This window comes from Leptodactylus fuscus, chromosome 1 (assembly GCF_031893055.1).
Source record: "Leptodactylus fuscus isolate aLepFus1 chromosome 1, aLepFus1.hap2, whole genome shotgun sequence".
NCBI classification, from domain to species: Eukaryota; Metazoa; Chordata; class Amphibia; order Anura; family Leptodactylidae; genus Leptodactylus; species Leptodactylus fuscus.
In genome coordinates, this window is record NC_134265.1 from 69608302 (window position 1) to 69627660 (window position 19359).

At 43.0% G+C, this 19359-nt stretch overlaps 1 protein-coding gene across 2 annotated transcripts in view; it reads right to left on the reverse strand.

Annotated features, from left to right (window-relative positions):
- Positions 1-4951: 4951 nt before the first annotated feature.
- LOC142200851 (uncharacterized) overlaps positions 4952-19359 on the reverse strand; it is a 46286-nt gene continuing 31878 nt past the window's right edge. For both annotated transcript variants that reach the window (XM_075271505.1, XM_075271498.1), the window contains 6 exons: positions 10879-11057; positions 8320-8477; positions 7811-7853; positions 7525-7711; positions 6954-7089; positions 4952-5380 (listed from right to left, as the gene is read on the reverse strand). In XM_075271505.1, the coding sequence (XP_075127606.1) occupies positions 5281-5380; positions 6954-7089; positions 7525-7711; positions 7811-7853; positions 8320-8477; positions 10879-11057 (803 nt within the window). In that variant the 3' untranslated portion in view covers positions 4952-5280. The remainder of the gene's footprint in view (positions 5381-6953; positions 7090-7524; positions 7712-7810; positions 7854-8319; positions 8478-10878; positions 11058-19359) is intronic.

Consider the following 19359-nt stretch of genomic DNA (forward strand, 5'->3'; position numbering starts at 1 on the left):
CAGCCTGGAAAACGGGATCAAATGGCACATTTTCGTGAAGCGGTCAACGACTACCCAAATGACCGTGAAACCCTTAGACACCGGAAGGCCCGTGATGAAATCCATAGACAGATGAGTCCAAGGTGCCTTAGGAGGTTCCAATGGATGTAGAAGACCGTGGGGACGGGTATGCGACGCCTTGGCTCTTGCACAGACTGAACAATTTTGAACAAACTGCAAGACCTCCTTACTCCACCCTGGCCACCAAAAATTCCTAGACACCAATCTCATGGTCTCTGAAACCCCCGGGTGACCAGCAAGAACCGACTCGTGACACTCCCTCAGGAGACTTTGTCGGAGAGTAGTTGGGACAAAAAGCTTGTTTCTAGGTATCTTGGAAGGTGCAGCGTGTTGCGCTTCGATCAAGGCCTTCTCCAATTTCGCGCCCAATACTGCTACCACTACTCCATCCCCAAGGATAGTGGCAGGTGTCTCTCGTTCCTCCTCAGTCGACATATACCGGGATAAAGCATCAGCCTTAACATTCTTTGAACCCGGCACATAAGTCACGTTAAAATGGAACCGCGCAAAAAATAGAGCCCATCTGGCCTGCCGTGCATTTAATCTCTTCGCCGACCCAAGATAAATCAAATTCTTGTGGTCAGTAAATACCTGGACTGGCCTTCTGGCCCCCTCCAGGAAATGACGCCAATGTTCGAACGCTAGTTTTATTGCTAGTAGTTCCCTATCTCCGATGTCATAATTCCGTTCAGAGGCAGAGAATTTCTTAGAAAAGAAGGCACAGGGATGCGTACCCTCCTCGAACTCCTGAGAAAGTACTGCTCCCACCCCCACCGAGGAGGCATCCACCTCCACTCGGAAGGCCAACCTCTCATCCGGCTGTCTCAAAATGGGAGCGGACGAGAATCGCTTCTTCAGTTCTTCAAACGCAGCTAGCGCCTCTGACGACCACTTAGCACAGTCAGCCCCCTTCTTAGTCAAGTCCGAGATAGGTTTCACAACCTCAGAAAATCCCTTGATAAACTGGCGATAATAGTTGGAGAACCCCAAGAACCGTTGGACCGCCTTTAGGTTCTCGGGTCGCGGCCACTCCAAGACTGCCCTGACCTTCTCAGAGTCCATCTCGAACCCCTTGTCCGATAGGATATAGCCAAGGAAACATAATTTATTGACCGCGAACACACATTTCTCCAGCTTAGCACTTAATTGGTTAACCCTCAGGAGATCTAAAACCTCTCTCACTCTCTCCCAATGAGTCTCCAAATCCGGGGTGTAAATGAGTATATCGTCCAGATAGACCACAACCCCCCTCCCTATGACGGCACTTAGTACATCATTAATAAAATTCTGAAAAAACGCAGGCGCATTGGTTAGACCGAAAGGCATCACAAGATTCTCAAAGTGTCCTAGGGGTGTGTTAAACGCTGTTTTCCACTCATCCCCCTTCTTGATTCTCAGCAAGTTATACGCCCCACGTAAATCTATTTTACTAAACCAGCGGGCTCCCGTAATCTGGCTGAATAGATCCGAGATCAACGGAATGGGATAGGGATTCCGCACCGTGATTTTGTTAATCTCCCTAAAATCCAAACAAGGGCGCAACCCTCCATCTTTCTTCTTTACAAAGAAAAACCCCACTGCTACTGGGGACTTAGATGGGCGAATATGCCCCACCTCTAGACTCCCCTCAATATACTCTTTGAGCGCCTCCCTCTCCGGAATAGTGAGATTGTACAACCTTGTCTTGGGTAACACTGCATTTGGTATAAATTTAATCGAGCAATCATAGGTGCGATGTGGTGGTAATGTCTTGGCTGCCCTTTCCTCAAAGACCTCCCTGAACTCACATATTTCTTGAGGCAAATTGTCTATAGACAAAGACATAACGGATATGGGCAGACATCGACCATTACACCCCTGCCCCCAAGAAACTACTGACTCGGTCTCCCAGTTGATAATAGGGTTATGCTGCTTCAGCCAGGGCCACCCCAAAACTACTTGTGCTGGTAACTTAGACAACAAGAACAAGTCAATCTCTTCCCTGTGGCCACCCACAATAAACTCCAAACCCTCCACCTGTTTGGAGATGACAGCTTGCTGTAGAGGGGTCTTATCAATAGCCCACACCGGTATCTGAGACTCCAAGACCAAAGGGCTCACCCTTAATTGCTCACAAAACTCTGAGTCAATAAGGTTGACTGCCGAACCACAATCAACTAAAATCCGGCACTTCTGCCCATTTACCCATCCTTCAAGGGTCAACCCGGCAGTCTGAGTACAGGAAATATGCACACCTCCCTCCTTAGTAGGTTTTCTCCCTTTACCCTCAATAGACCTGGGGTTATTACTCTCCTTGGCGAACCATATTCTGGAGGGGCATACCCTTGCTACATGTCCCATCCCTCCACACACAAAACAGCGTACTGTGCGGGACCCTTCACTCTTGGGTCTAGCACTTCGCACAGTGGCCCCAATCTGCATGGGTTGGTCCCCCGGGTCCTCTCTAAAAACAGAGAATTGACGAGGGCTAAGCCCCCCAGGACTCTTGTCTCCACGCTCCCGGAGGCGCCGTCCAACTCTAATTGCCAGCTGCATGGCCTCATCTAGATCTCCGGGAACAGGGTGAGAAACTAGATGGTCTTTAACCTGTTCTGAGAGCCCTGTCTCAAACTGACTAAGTAGAGCGGGGTCATTCCAGTGTACTTCTGCTGCCCACCTACGAAACTCTGTGCAATATTTCTCTATAGCGTGATCCCCTTGCACCACACGTCGTAGGTTATACTCAGCCGTGCGTACCCTGTCTGGGTCGTCATACAGTAACCCCATTGTGGAGAAAAACGCCTCTACAGTTAGTAAGCAAGCTGAGTCGGCTGGTAACAAATGTGCCCAGATGAGGGGATCATCCTTCAATAAAGTAATAATAATCCCAACTCTCTGTACCTCAGAACCGGAGGAAAACGACCGTAGCCGGAAATACAAAAGACAGTCCTTTTGAAATCGGAAAAAATCTGACCTCTTACCTCGGAAGGGTTCAGGTAAGCTGACTTTTGGCTCCAGAGGCCGACCCACAGGGGCGCTACTCACCTGCCTCTGTATGCCCTCCACCTGAGAGGCTGTGTGTTGAGCCAACTGCTGTACTTGAGATACGCCAGAAGCTTGGATGGCATCCATTCGTAGCTTGATCCCCTCCATCTCAGTGGAAATCTGCTGCACCGCCTGGTACAACTGTTTCAGGTCCGTCATAATGCAAACAAACCTTTTTTTTTTTTTTTTTACCGGCTGAGTGTACTGTTATGTCAGTCCAGGTAGCTGCAACGGGGCTAAGGGATAGCAGTAGGGAATCTCGCCCTACACTACTCCCACTAGCTATCCCGGTCCCTGCCTCACGGGTGTGGGTCGGCTATACTCAGGCTAAGCCTGACCCCGACAGCTCCTCTCTCACTGATACCGTAGGCCTAGAGGGAAGTGGGAGAAGGAATGCCCTATAAGACCTCTAGGGACTGGAGACTAAAGGGGGTCACCCCTAACGAACAAGTGAAGCTGCTACTGACAGGGACTGACAAGGGTGTGCGCTGACTAACAACACAAGCAGCACACAGGAAAAATTTGGGAAAGGATTCCCCCAAACCAATATGGGAAGGAACCTTACACTAGGAAACAAACACAGGGAAACTGAGTAGAAATCAAAGGATAAGGCAATTCACTCACACAGTCAATTATACACAGAGGGAGGATTGGTGAACACAGAAGGGAAAACACACAAACCAACTCGTTCACCCAAACCTCCCAAAAAACCAACCACGGAACTTCCTCTATCCTAGAACACCACCTACTCCTCCTGCTAAGGCCTAGCTCTGTAAAAGCGACACTCAGCACAGAACCATGGGAGGCATGGGTTTAAATACAGAGTAGAGACCACTCCTCCCAGGTGCAAATGGGAGGACAGACTAATCAACCAGGAAATAAAGCTGCCTACCAGCAGTGCGCGCGTGCAAGTCAGAAGGTGTGCACCAATACCCACGACAGGACAACCCCGCAGCGCCAGGATGCCACCCCAGACACCGCACAGCCAGAAACTCCCCAGGTAAGAAAAATAGAAAGTAAAGAACCTAAATACTCCTAACAGCTGCAGCTCTTTGGAGGTGGTCTGTGGATTGTCCTTGACTGTTCTCACCATTCTTCTTCTCTGCCTTTCTGATATTTTTCTTGGCCTGCCACTTCTGGGCTTAACAAGAACTGTCCCTGTGGTCTTCCATTTCCTTACTATGTTCCTCACAGTGGAAACTGACAGGTTAAATCTCTGAGACAACTTTTTGTATCCTTCCCCTGAACAACTATGTTGAACAATCTTTGTTTTCAGATCATTTGAGAGTTGTTTTGAGTAGCCCATGATGCCACTCTTCAGAGGAGATTCAAATAGGAGATCAACTTGCAATTGGCCACCTTAAATACCTTTTCTTATGATTGGATACATCTGGCTATGAAGTTCAAAGCTCACTGAGGTTACAAAACCAATTTTGTGCTTCAGTAAGTCAGTAAAAAGTAGTTAGGGGAATTCAAATCAATAAAATGATAAGGGTGCCCATACTTTTGCACCGGTCAAATTTTGGTTTAATGCATATTGCACATTTTCTGTTAGTACAATAAACCTCATTTCAATCCTGAAATATTACTGTGTCCATCAGTTATTAGATATATCAAACTGAAATGGCTGTTACAAACACCAAAATATTTAGAACAAAAAATGATTAAGATTAATAGGGGTGCCCAAACTTTTTCATAGGACTGTATATCTTGTATGGAATCATCCCTCCATGGGTGGTTCCTTTGGCACCTTTCCTTGTTTCGGTCACATTAGATATCCAGAACTATACATGTAAATACAATTTCTCTTCTAGGTATACTAATGCATAATCACACTACAATAAATGACCAATCATTTTTATTTTATATAAAAATATTTATAACCCCTTTAAATAAATGTTGGTTGCATAATTTGATTTAGACTGATATTACAGAAAATATTTAGTTTCTCACCTACAAGTAATTTACAAAATTAATATTTGCATATATGCTGTACATCCGATTTATTCCATAAGTGCTGGCTTCAGGCTAGCACTTTAATGTATTACGAATGATCCGGTCTTGTTCAGAACATGCGCTCCTCATCCAACCATGGGAGTACACTAAACTCATCTTGTGTCATGCAACAAAAGTTCAGGTGTTTCTTGCATTGTTTCAGATGTTCTGGTATGTGAAGAAATGGTAATCCAAGTTCTTTCACATCCTGGTCTCTTCTGGAGGACGACTCATAAAATCTTGAATTGCTTGATGCAAGGGGAGCCACTTGTTTATTGATATCTTCAGAGCTGTAATCCACCTGGAAAAATAATCATTTGAGAGGGGAAAGTATAAGACTTTAATGTATTAGTATATTGTTTGTCACTTACTTTTAAGCTAAGGCCCCACAAAACGCTAAAAAGCGCTGCGGGAAAAAACATCGTAGCAACACATCACATTTTTCACAGAAAGTCCCCAGAGATTTCCTCTTTAGACTTTCTGCTTCTATTATACCTATAGGGAAACTCTCGGCGTTTCTGTAGGTATAATTGACATGCTGTGATTTTCGAAACTGCAATGGTTTTGGAAATTGCAGCTTGCCTGCTGTGCGTATTTTTCTGCAATGCGTAGACAATTAGAAGTTAAACATTTGCCCAAATATAAGTATTTACAAATTTTGCTATATTTTAAAGATTTTCTCTAACCATCTTTGGTCGTGGTTTGGTTTATCTTCTGTCCAGGCACTGTCCCTACCTGGACAGAATAAGGAAATCTTGGCTGGGTTTCTGACAAGCCCCAGACCATAGAAAGTTCCTGCACTTGTGGTCATATCCTCTGGCAACTGATCAAGACAACAGACTGTCAACATCAAGATGGTTAGAGAAAATCTTTAAAACTTTGTAAAATGTTTTCTTATTTATATTTGCAAAAATGTTTAACTTTTAGTTGACTACAATATGGTTATAATTCTATAGTCAATAATTTTGTATATAAAACTATGTCATGTTTAGAAGTTAAACTACCATAGAGTGTGCCTTTTATATACATGTCCCTCAGGGAGGAGGGGGCGTGGCCGAGCGGAGGGGGCGGGGCTTAGCACCGTTCGCAGGCAGAAAGCAGGCACGGAGATGACCTGCTCTCTGGCTGAGCGTGAGGAGAGGCTGCTGGAGCAGAGCTGCTCCAGTGGCCTCCCCAAACCACCGCTCGGTGCTAAGCCAGTCCAGGACAGCTTGTCCTGGACTGGCTTAGGGAAGCAAAAATGCCGCCCTCCCTGGGACCCTGGCATAGTGCCGCCTGAAGCGCTCGCTTCAGGTCGCCTCATGTGAGGTACGGCGCTGCATACACTATAATGGACTTAGCTGATTTTCCACCAGTTTTATACTAAAAACGACGGGAAGAAAAGTCAACCTTGCAAATGTGAATCCATCCTTTAAGAGTTTGGCCAATTTCAACAAATAAGTGTTATTGTATGTATAATGAAAAGATATCCAATTTTCCAACATAATTTCTGTATCAATTCCTCATTCTTTGTTTACATCTAGTGGGTAAAAGCAGTCCATGATTATGTGATGTGCCGCTCCTTACAGTTACAGTAAAGCAAGAATTTTAACTGTTCACTATACAAACAATGAGACTTATTTGCTGAAATCTGACCACCCCATTTACATTTTCTACTCAGCAAGATGAGAAAATCTGCCTGATTCCCATTGAAATAAATGGGAGAGTTGAGAGGTGTTTCCGCCTCAAAAACCACCTTCAAAAAAACTCTGTGTGAACTTACCCTAAGTCCTAAGTTGTGTTGACTAATGTTTTTTTGGCTGCCTTGTTAAATGGGGCAATATATTATGAAGACACGCCCTAGATTTTGGCTGTCATTGGTGTATTCTACTTACCGCTTATTTTCAGCTGCGCTTCCTGCACTGAGATAAAACGTCTTAAATTCTTCAGACGGCGGTCTGAGTTCTATGATGCAGCGTCTGGAGTTCAGGGACTGCTCGCTGACTGTATATCCTTGTAAGTAGATGCCACCTTTAAATTAAAAAGAGCAAAATGGTGATAAGAATTCAACAACGAAATGGATGGATAGATGAACAGAAAGGTGAAATCCTCTTCCACTACCTTTGGGTATTATAAAGCTTATGAATGCAATAATTGCTCATAGCTATAAATCATATTCTGGAATTAATTCTGTGCCTATTACAGCAAAGTAATATTGTACATTTAGAATATTGTCTGATCTGAAGTAGCCTATGAAAATGTGATTATGAAGACTAACACCAAATTGCTGATTGGTCAACCTTTGATAGGTTTCCGGTAGATTGAACTTTTGGAGTCTGTCAAGAGATTGAGAGCAGAAGTGGAAAAAAACAGAACCATCATGCATAAGAAGGGGGTCCTGCCAAACAACAAATCACTATACAGAGAAAATATAGATAGTGTTTTCATAAGTGAGCCAAGCATTACCTAGAGCAGTGTTCGAGCGAATGCTAGCATAGAAATACAAGCAGCCATCCTTCAGGATACAGTAATGCTCTACCCAAGTATCCTTGTTTCTGTCCAGTTGATGGAGAAGACCTAAACACTCCGGGTTCTTGATGGCTAGAGGAGGAAGACTGATATTGTGTGTGGTGACATCAACCCACACATGGTTCTGTAAAAGCAATTAAAAAATAAAGAATAATAGAATTAAAACTCATATTCTAAATTGGAGTTAAAGGAAACCTAGATGCTAGTATTTTTTTTTGTATACCTGGTTAAGAGGATGTACCGCTTTATCCATAGCTTCCAGCCACCTATAACACAAACGAAATAATGTGACCACTCATTAGATGTAGTTACATTGGCTGGGAATGGTCATAATATGTTGTATTAAAGCCATTGTGTCATTAGACAACCCATTTCGAAATGTAGCTACTGGGGAGTTCACTCTGAAGCTTGTTCCCGATACCCTTGAGAAAGAGCTGATTTAGACTTAGACGGGGGTAAATTATGCTAGAAATTTATGCCAGCTATTAGCATTGTCATATATAAGGCGCACCATCCACAGGTGATGAGGTTATGAAGACTGGTGTTGATAGCCCCATTAATTTCCCCCATTATTTATTCATAATAATACCAAATTGTTCGAAAATGTTATCCAATTATAAACTGAGAATCCCCACAGTTTTAATTACATAGACATTGTCAAATTGACAAGGTGACTTAAAATAAAGGGAAAAAAACATAAAAACCAATCAAAGTAATACTAAAAATATCTACCTTTTCATCTCTTGGTTGGATGTGGCACAAAAGTAGTATATTCGGTTTCCAGATTGTGGGACACATCTGAAGACAAATGGTTTCCCCAGGGTGGTATCAATGCCAATTTCAGAGCCTTCCAATTTGGTCACCTCCAGTGGACGGCATTTCCCTTCATCCTCAATTGAGAAAATAACAAATGCTTTGTACATTTGTAATAGAATAACCATAACTTTATATAACCTTATTACAGTTCGCAAATGAATTGTTTTTCTCCATTCTCTATATAGAGACGTTTCATGCTGTCTGCATACTTATCTATTCTCTCAAATTTGCCAGGATTTTCTCTAATTCTAAGAAACAATCCTGACAAATTTGGCTTCTCCCTACCAAAAAAGGGGTAGGGTTTACACAAACAAGGGGTTCCTGTCCAGTTTGGGGACTATCCTGGGTTGGAACTTAAATGGCCTGTATGATATGTACACCCTTGCTTATAGTCACTTTACAGCTTTTTACAGCTATCTATACGAAGTAAGAACAATCTGAGCACTTGATTTTGCTGTCCCAGCCGAGATTAGATTTTCTCAAAGCAATGTTAGTTGCTTGATAACACAGGCATGTGGCATGTATGCTAGCAGAGGTTTAAACATAAGCCTATTGCTTTGCTAAGCTGTTTACATAAAGTACTTAGGCTTACACCCGGGAAGTTGGAAGCAGAAGCAGAACAAAGCATTTTATATTCAGAACCTACAATTATATGCTAATGGACACACTGTAGAGAACAAATAGGGAAAGCCCTGTCATTTATCATTAAAATATAGAATTCTGCGCAAAAAACAGAGACCGCCATTTTGCTAAAGCTAAATCAATGCTCTGGTGATTGAATTTAATGCTATAATGTAATAGTTCCCCCAATTCTTTTAAATGTGGTTTTATGACAATAGAATGCGAATAAGATCCAATGCCATGCACAGCTCATGAACAACTATGGTGCTGCTTCTCGAGAAAAAAAAACAGAAGGAAAAATTGCAGTGTTTTATATTCCCTGCAAAGTGGATGGGATTTTGGCTAATGCCATCTACACATTGCAGATGTGTATTTGTATAATAGGGGCAGAAAGTCCGTAGAGGAAAACCTTAAAGAGGTATTCCCATCTTAAGCTGGATTCACATGGGGGTTTTTGGTCTGGATGTTGACGCTGAATCCACATCAACATCTGGCTCAAAAAAACTGCCTCCGACTGAATTCCATGAGTTCCTTTTCTACGAGCGGTTTGTTCTTGTCGCGGAAAAAAGAAGCGACATGCCCTTTCTCAGTGACGCAACACTCCCTCCCAACTAGGTCCATTCATTTGGGCCTAATCCGGAGTGGAATTCAGCGACTGGATGCCGAGGCAATGTATGCACTGAACCGGCATAAAGTCTCAACTAGCCGTTTTTTGGACTGAATTCTCAAAATCCGGTCCAAAAACCCCCCGTGTGAACCCAGCCTTAAGGATTCAAGGCAGGGGTTAAGGGACCAACATATGTTTTAGATGTCATAGGAAAAATAGATTCTCATCTAACTCCAAGATCACAGTTCTAGAGTATGTTCAGAGTTTTTTGCAGGTGGATTTTGACGCGGAACCTGAATCAAAATCCGCCTGCAAAAAGGCCTCCCATTCATTTCAATGGGAGTCCCTCGCCTTTTTCCCTGCTAGCGATTTTATTTAGCTAGCGGAAAAAAAAAAGGTGACATCTTCCCACAGATTCCATGGCTGAGTGAGCCGTGGCCTCCGCAGCTTGAGACACATTGTTGCTTAGGTCCATTCATTCGGGGCTAATCCGGAGCGAGATGCTGTGATGGGATGCTGATGCACTGCATCGGCATCCCGTTGCGGCTAGCCACATGGAGAAGTCACACAGCAGAAAAGGTTTCCGTCATGTGAACATACCCCTGCTTGTAAAATTTCCAGAGATATCGCTAGTTAAATACATAGTCTGGACTGGGAGCAGCTGCTAAATATAAATATATAAAAATAAATATATAAAATAAATATAAAAATAAGTAAAATAATTCTGTTAAAGAAAATGTCCTAAAATATTCACATTATTTCAGCCGAGAAATTGTAATTAACAGTTTTCCAACTCTCCAGAGAGTGTCAGAACAACTATCGCAGGTAAAACACAAAGGCCCAGATTTACTAATACTATCTAAGGGTCCATTCACATGGAGGAAAATGTGAGGAATTTGGTGTGGAATTTAAGCGCTGAAAAAAAAGCCTCCCATTAACTTCAATGGGTTCCTTTTTCTGCTAGCAGAGGGTCCATTCACACTGAGTTTTTTGGTGCTGATATTGACACTGAATCCGAATCCGAATCCACTTGGAAAAAGGAACCCATTGAAGTCAATGGAGGCTTTTTTACCACGTGGCTTCAACTCTCCTCTTTTAACACAATAGCAAAAAAAAATTGGGATTTATATTTTATTTTTTAACCTATTGTAAGCCATATATTAAAAAGAAGACCACCATAAACCCCTGTAAGAGTATGAAAGACTGCAATTAGCGACATAAATCAGCATATAATATCTAGTATTTACCTTTTTATGCTTGTAGTAGTGAAGACTCCCATCATGTTTGAGAACAAACCACCTCTTCCTCCACCCTTTCAATAATCCTGAATGGGTTCGCTTATGTAAATATCCTCTGCACGTTGGTCTGGGAGTATTAGGAAATCGGCTGATGTCTGATCCAACAACCAGGGTCAAAACATCAGGACCTGAAGAACATTTAGAACATTCCTTAATGTCATATTTCATACAATGCTTCAAAATACAGTGTTCTATAAATATGATGTGCAAGCATTGGGCAAAGCATAGTTATATTATCAGGTTATATTTCTTGACACATTGGTTAGGTATTCTCATCAGCCTGTGCCCCAGGGGGCTCCAAAAGTCTAGCAGAAGACAACACCCTGTTTACTATACAGGTAGATAATGGAAGATCCTTGGGATTCTAACCACTAGGACCCCAGCTTATCTCCATAGTGGTGGATATAAGTCTCCTGTTCCATCCAGCTGTAGTAAGTACGTAGTTCAAGTAGAGGAGCAGTAAAGCATAAACCCTACTGCTCCATTCAAAGTCTATGGCATTCCCAGAAAAGCAGAGTGCACTACTGGAAGAAACCACAGGATGAAATGCACATCGAGGTGGAGACCAATGTCTGGTTGCTGGCAGCATGTTTAATATTTGTTGGACTGAATGAAAAAGTACATAGTATCCTTAAGATTTGTACCATTAAAAATTCTTGTGCTGGACCATTATTGTGTTAGAGACTGGGCCCAACCAAGGATCATCTTGTATTCTGACACTGTGGCTTAGCACTTTTGTGTTTTCCTGTTGTGCACCTTTGTGGGTTACTATCACTTGCAGTTCCAGGTTAGTTTTGGTTTGGGTGCTTTCTTCTTGACCTGTTCCTTTTCTTGTTTTCAGTTCCAGGCATTCTCCTTCCTCTTTTATATATACTTTTTTTGTTGTCTTTAGTCATTTTGAGACAGTGTGTTTGTCATAAAACTGCTAAAATATACATTGTGTATATTTTTATACTGTAGTCATTCTTCCAGCAGAGTCTTCTGTACGTGTTATATTAGATTAGTGTGTGATCACTGGTTTTGGCTGTGTTTCAAACTGAGCTGCACTACCAGAAACTGCCACAACTAAATATATGGCACTATGCCTAGATAAACAACAAAAAGATTGCATCTCCTTCATTGACTTGATCTGTGGGGGTGTCATGTCAGAGCTCCACCAATCACATTTCGATTGCCTATGCTAAAGGATTTGGCAAGGAGATCAGGGAAGATGAAAGAAGTCTTGTTTTGGTAGAAGTCCTCGCTGTTGTGGCCTAAGTATGATGTACCATGTCCTTTCCGGCAAGGACTTCTACCAAATCAAGACCTTGGGATCAGCAGGACTGGACCGCGGTGTGAGACACCAGAGTACTTGGGACAGCTGAGTATTAGTTTATTGTTCTTTGATTCACCTTCCCTGGCCTCTTTGTCAAGAAAAGTTTATCCTAGACAACCCCTTTAAAGTTAGATCATGAATATTACAGTTCAATGATTTCAATACACAAATAGTGCCCAAAATAGGCTCAACTTTGTATTTGTTATAGAAGCCGCCTGTTCCATATCTGTAATAACATGACTGTACAAGTAGGGATAGGGTTAAAGTTTTGATTTCTCTTGTTATTATGGCTTCATTTGTCAAACTCAGCTGCCGCTGTACAAAAGCAATGGGAAAATAGTAGATATTTTGTGCTATGATTGGCACATTTCATGTTTGATGTGACAGAAGAAGAAAATGGTTGCATTGAAACAGGAACAATGATTCAATCTGTTTTGTTCTAGATTTACAAATTGCTGTAGAACGTAACAAAATCCTTTATACATTTACTGTATCATATAGAGATTGCCTGAATATAGCAATACAACAGAATAGACTGCAAACTGGAGCAGGATATTATTATCCCAAGTATCTTGTCCATGATGTAGTGACAGAAAAGAGGATAAAGAAACAAAAACAAGTAAGAAAAATGAAACAAAACAATATCTTATGTTAGCAAAAATGTCAGCGGGGATTGGATTCTGGATGATGCTCATGTAATGGGATTGTCAGGTTTATAAAAACTCTATTAGGGCAAAAAAAAGTGTCTGTGTTTCTGGATTATATAAGATGTCTATGAATTATATGATTGTCACTTTTCTTTATTTCTCTATATATCCTATGTATACACACATGTACACACACTAGCCGAATACCAGTGAAGGATGGAGTCAAACACCAGAGAGGGATGTAACTTACATAGGTACTCTCCAAAGAATATAAAGCCAATGCTTTAAATGCCTCTATTATTTAAAAGGGTGGTTAAAGGGATTGTCATGTGGGGAAAAAAGGGCTAAAAAAGGGGTTAAAAAATTAACATGCAATACCACGATCTCACCAATAGCCCAACTGATACTTCCTGGTTACTTTCAGCGATCTGCCACAGATAGTGATTGTCATTTCCCATGTGTCAATAGGAACCAGAAAACGATACCACAGGGAACCAGGGCAGCATTGAAATATGAGCGGTGGAGGATCAGTGACGTGATTATTGCTTTTATAAAATATTTTTAATCCAGTATGTATATTAAAGGGGTTATTCATCTTTTCAAAATTGATGACCTGTCGTTAAGATAGGCCATCAACTTTAGATCAGTAAGGTTGGATTCACACTACCACCGCTGTCTGCCCTGGGGTTTCCATCGTAAACTCAAGGAAAACTGGACTGGAGACGGCTTGCTGGTGGTCAGCTTTAAATACCAATTCATTTGAATGGGTTTTTAAAGGTGACTGCCAGTGTCCGTATGTGGCCTCTCCGTCTGGAAGACGTCTGCACGGACACAAAGTTGTACATGTAGGTGACTGCATACAGACACTGGTGGTCACCTTTAAACACCCATTCAAATGAATGGTTTTTAAAGCTGACCGCCGGTAAAACTGTCCCCTGTCCAGTTTCGCCGGTGTTTACGACGGAAACTCCGGGGTGTACAGCAGCGGTAGTGTGAATGCCGCTTAAGCGTCCAATTGTCAACACGACTCCTGATCAGCTAGGCACTTAGTTCCTGGCATCGCTTCTTGCTGGGTATGTGCGCTGCTCACTTACAATACTTTTGATATCGGTGGTTATAGATACTGCAGCAGTTTCCCATACACTTCAATGATAGTTGGATCCCCACTGTTTTAAAATTGATGTCCTATTTCAATGATGGTGAATCTTTTAGAGGCCGAGTGCCTAAACTGCAACCAGAAACCACTAATTTATCGCAAAGTGCCTAAAAGGTAAGCTACTGTTGGTAAGGGGGCAATGGCATTGCATAGCCATCACGTAATACTTGTCCCCCTTACATTAATAATATGTATAGCGATTAGGGAACAAGGATTTTCCAACTACTATCATAGTGCTACGGGGCCTCGGCCATCTCCAGATGGCCGCAGGCCCTGTACCTTTCCAGGCCTGGTTGCGGGGTGATGGTGCATGTGCCCATAGAGAGGCTATCAATTTTCAAAAGCTGTATAACCTCCTTTAACTCATACCCAGATGCTGTAAATGGTAGCTCGGGGGAGTACTGCTCCTCACTGAAGACGTAGCATCGTATGGTGAATTATTTTTTATGGAATGCTCCATGGGAAAACAAGTATGCAAACTAGCTCATACTAGTCAAACTACAGAATCCTGCTGTGTAGAGATGAGCGAACGGTGATACCAATTGAATACCACGTGGCAAACGCACTAAAAATTTGTATTCCCTCCCACCTTCCCTGGCACTTTTTTTGCACCAATAACTGTGCAGGGGAGGTGGGACAGGAACTATGACAACGTAGGCATCGAAAAATTTGGAAAAAGTAATTGGCTGTCTAAATCAGGTGACCTCCACTTTATACGAAGAGTGGATTTCAGATTCGGTTCATAAGAGACTGCTACACCGCTATATCTCAGGTATAGCAGAGTTGACACAGCGCTGCTACATCTCAGGTGTAGCAGAGTTCAGCACACGGCCAGCTCTGTTGCACAGGGCCGCCACCAGGAATTTTGGGGCCCCATACACCCTAAGTGTCTGGGCCCCATACACCCTAAGTGTCTGGGCCCCCCTCCCCCCCCCCCTCCCGCCATTTTAACACCACTTTATTTTGTGACATACCAATTATGTATTACCTCCCAACTTTTGAAGAGTAGAAAGAGGTAGAAAATGTGCGGAGCGCTCCACGCGCCGCAACAAGTTTAGCTCCGCCCACTTTTCTGTTGACTCCACCCATTCTCATTCATTTTCATGTGCTCCCACACAGTATAATCCTCCTACAGTCACCTGTAAATTATATGTCCCCCCCTCTATCTCTCCCCCAGTTTCATATACACCCTTCATCTGCCCCGTTTCATGTCCCCCCTCCATCTCTGTCCCCAGTTTCATGCTGTTCTCCCCCTTTCAACTGCCCACAGTTTCATGTCCCCCCATCTCTGCCCCAGTGTCATGCCATTCCTCCCCCTTCATCTGCCCCAGTGTCCATGCCATTCTCTCCCCACCCCCTTCATCTGCCCCAGTGTCATGCCATTCTCCCCCCTTCATCTGCCCCAGTGTCATGCCATTCTCCCCCCTTCATCTGCCCCAGTGTCATGCCATTCTCCCCCCTTCATCTGCCCCAGTGTCATGCCATTCTCCCCCCTTCATCTGCCCCAGTGTCATGCCATTCTCCCCCCTTCATTTGCCCCAGTTTAATGCCATTCTCCCACTTCATCTGCCCCAGTGTAATGCCATTCTCCCACTTCATCTGCCCCAGTGTAATGCCATTCTCCCACTTCATCTGCCCCAGTGTAATGCCATTCTCCCACTTCATCTGCCCCAGTGTAATGCCATTCTCCCACTTCATCTGCCCCAGTGTAATGCCATTCTCCCACTTCATCTGCCCCAGTGTAATGCCATTCTCCCACTTCATCTGCCCCAGTGTAATGCCATTCTCCCACTTCATCTGCCCCAGTGTAATGCCATTCTCCCCCCCTCATCTGCCCCAGTGTAATGTCATCCCCCCCTTCATTTGCCCCAGTGTCATGCCATTCTCTCCCCACCCCCTTCATCTTGCACAGTGTCATGCCGTCCCCCCCCCCTTCATTTGCCCCCCAGTTTCATGGGCCCCCTTCATTATGTTAAACACAAAACAAACACTTATTTACACTCACCCTTCCTTCATCGCTCCCTCGCCGCTGCTCTCTCTGACGCTCATCTCACTCCACTGACAGGTGTAAGCGCGATGTGACGTCGTGACGTCGTGACGTTATGCTGTCACGCCGTCACGCGCGATGTGACACACGCCGAAGCCGGGCGCAGCATTAAACCAGGAGCTGAGCTGAGCTCCTGCTTTAATCGCCTGTGTATTGAGCTCAACGGCGTCCGACGGACGCCGATGAGCTGAAATTGGGACAGGCAAGTGCCGGGGGGCCCCAAGAGGCTCTGTGGGCCCCGGCACTTGCCCGACTATACTATAGTGACGCCGGCCCAGGGCACAATTGCTGCTGCAGGCGCCAGGGGTCCGGCCAAAACCGGGCCCCCCCCATTTTTCAACTTGGCCGGGCCCCTGACACCAGTAGTGGTAATACTGCCCTATCGGCGGCCCTGCTGTTGCATCTCAGGTGTAGCAGAGCTCAGCACACGGCCAGCTCTGCTGCATCTTGGGGGTAGCAGAGTTGAGCGCACAGCTCTGCTACACCTGAGATGTAGCAGGGCTGTGTCAACTCTGCTATACCTGAGATCGGACCACAATGGAGACTGCTGTGGACCAATCTTAGACTCCACCTCCTCACAGATGAGCCTCTGGCAGAACCAGCGTTAATTGGCCAGATGCTGTACTCTGTATGGCATTCGGTCAATCAACGCTGGTCAATGCATTCCTATGGGAAAAAGTCAGCTCCCACATAATGAATATCGAATATTTCACTGTTCGCTCATCTCTACTGCTGTGTACTGATGAGGGGGGAAGCATCCCAAAACAGTTCTCTACAGATGGTATCTCTGGTTTGATTCTTTCATAAAAAAAATATGTGGCCCTATTTTTCATGGCTATTAATCTAAGGCAAGGCTGGAGGAGTGGGGGTGTTTTTGTGTTTTCTGCATAAAAATTTTGAAAAATCTAATAAAATAACTTGATAAATATATTGTAATTGAAAGGAAGTAGCAGTCACATTACAACTACATGTCATGTAATATCAGCACAGAAGTGTTTCATTACACAATACAGTCCTATGAAAAAGTTTGGGCACCCCTATTAATCTTAATCATTTTTAGTTCTAAATATTTTGGTATTTGCAACAGCCATTTCAGTTTGATATATCTAATAACTGATGGACACAGTAATATTTCAGGACTGAAATGAGGTTTATTGTACTAACAGAAAATGCGCAATATGCATTAAACCAAAATTTGACCGGTGCAAAAGTATGGGCACCTCAACAGAAAAGTGACATTAATATTTAGTAGAGCCTCCTTTTGCAAAGATAACAGCCTCTAGTCGCTTCCTGTAGCTTTTAATCAGTTCCTGGATCCTGGATAAAGGTATTTTGGACAAACAATTCAAGTTCAGTTAAGTTAGATGGTCGCTGAGCATGGACAGCCCGCTTCAAATCATCCCACAGATGTTCAATGATATTCAGGTCTGGGGACTGGGATGGCCATTCCAGAACATTGTAATTGTTCCTCTGCATGAATGCCTGAGGATTTGGAGCGGTGTTTTGGATCATTGTCTTGCTGAAATATCCATCCCCGGCGTAACTTCAACTTCGTCACTGATTCTTGAACATTATTCTCAAGAATCTGCTGATACTGAGTGGAATCCATGCGACTCTCAACTTTAACAAGATTCCCGATGCCGGCATTGGCCACACAGCCCCAAAGCATGATGGAACCTCCACCAAATTTTACAGTGGGTAGCATGTGTTTTTCTTGGAATGCTGTTTCTTTTTGGACGCCATGCATAACGCCTTTTTTTTATAACCAAACAACTCAATTTTTGTTTCCAAAATGAAGCTGCCTTGTCCAAATGTGCTTTTTCATACCTCAGGCAACTCTATTTGTGGCATACGTGCAGAAACGGCTTCTTTCTCATCACTCTCCCATACAGCTTCTATTTGTGCAAAGTGCGCTGTATAGTTGACCGATGCACAGTGACACCATCTGCAGCAAGATGATGCTGCAGCTCTTTGGAGGTGGTCTGTGGATTGTCCTTGACTATTCTCACCATTCTTCTTCTCTGCCTTTCTGATATTTTTCTTGGCCTGCCACTTCTGGGCTTAACAAGAACTGTCCCTGTGGTCTTCCATTTCCTTACTATGTACCTCACAGTGGAAACTGACAGGTTAAATCTCTGAGACAACGTTTTGTATCCTTCCCCTGAACAACTATGTTGAACAATCTTTGTTTTCAGATCATTTGAGAGCGGGCTGTCCATGTTCGGCGACCATCAAACTTAACTGAACTTGAATTGTTTTGTAGAAAGAAATGGTCCAAAATACCTTCATCCAGGATCCAGGAACTGATTAAAAGCTACAGGAAGCGACTAGAGGCTGTTATCTTTGCAAAAGGAGGATGTACTAAATATTAATGTCACTTTTCTGTTGAGGTGCCCATATTTTTGCACCGGTCAAATTTTGGTTTAATGCATATTGCGCATTTTCTGTTAGTACAATAAACCTCATTTCAATCCTGAAATATTACTGTGTCCATCAGTTATTAGATATATCAAACTGAAATGGCTGTTGCAAACACCAAAATATTTAGAACTAAAAATGATTAAGATTAATAGGGGTGCCCAAACTTTTTCATAGGACTGTATATGTGATAAAATTCATGCCTTAACTTTTTTTTACTTAAGAAATGTCACATTGCTGTCACATGATGGTTTGAAATTCTCATTAGTTTCTATGGAATGATTAAAAACATCAAGCTGAAAGATCAAGTCTCACTTATGACATAATATATACAGAACCAACATATTCCAGAGCACCTTGCAATTCAGAGAAGTAACAAACATACAGAATTACAATAGATTTTTCCTATAAACAGCTAAAGGCAATTGCAAAAGAAATAGAGGACTCTGCAAAAAAGCATAGCACTTACAGGATACAAGGGGAAGTTGCAGATAGGTAGATGTAGTTTAGAGAACCAGGGGCTTCAATTCTGGACTTTTCTTTTAAGAAAATGCATAAGTATTCCCAGAAGAATTCAAAATACTGAATGGAAGAATTTTGCCAAATTTGCCCGAGGTAGTACATTTCAGAAAACAGGTGCAGCCCAAGAGAAGTCTTGTGTAGAAGGTTGTGATAAGGGATTAAGATCACCCAATTTGTTGTTAAATCAGAGAACATGAGTAAAGTCATAAGAGATGCAAGAGGTATTGGGGTAGTAACACTACAAAAATATGTAGAACTTATGAATGCTCAAATTAAAGTGAATTTCAATTTATATCTCTTTGATTTTCTCAATGGAAGGCAACTA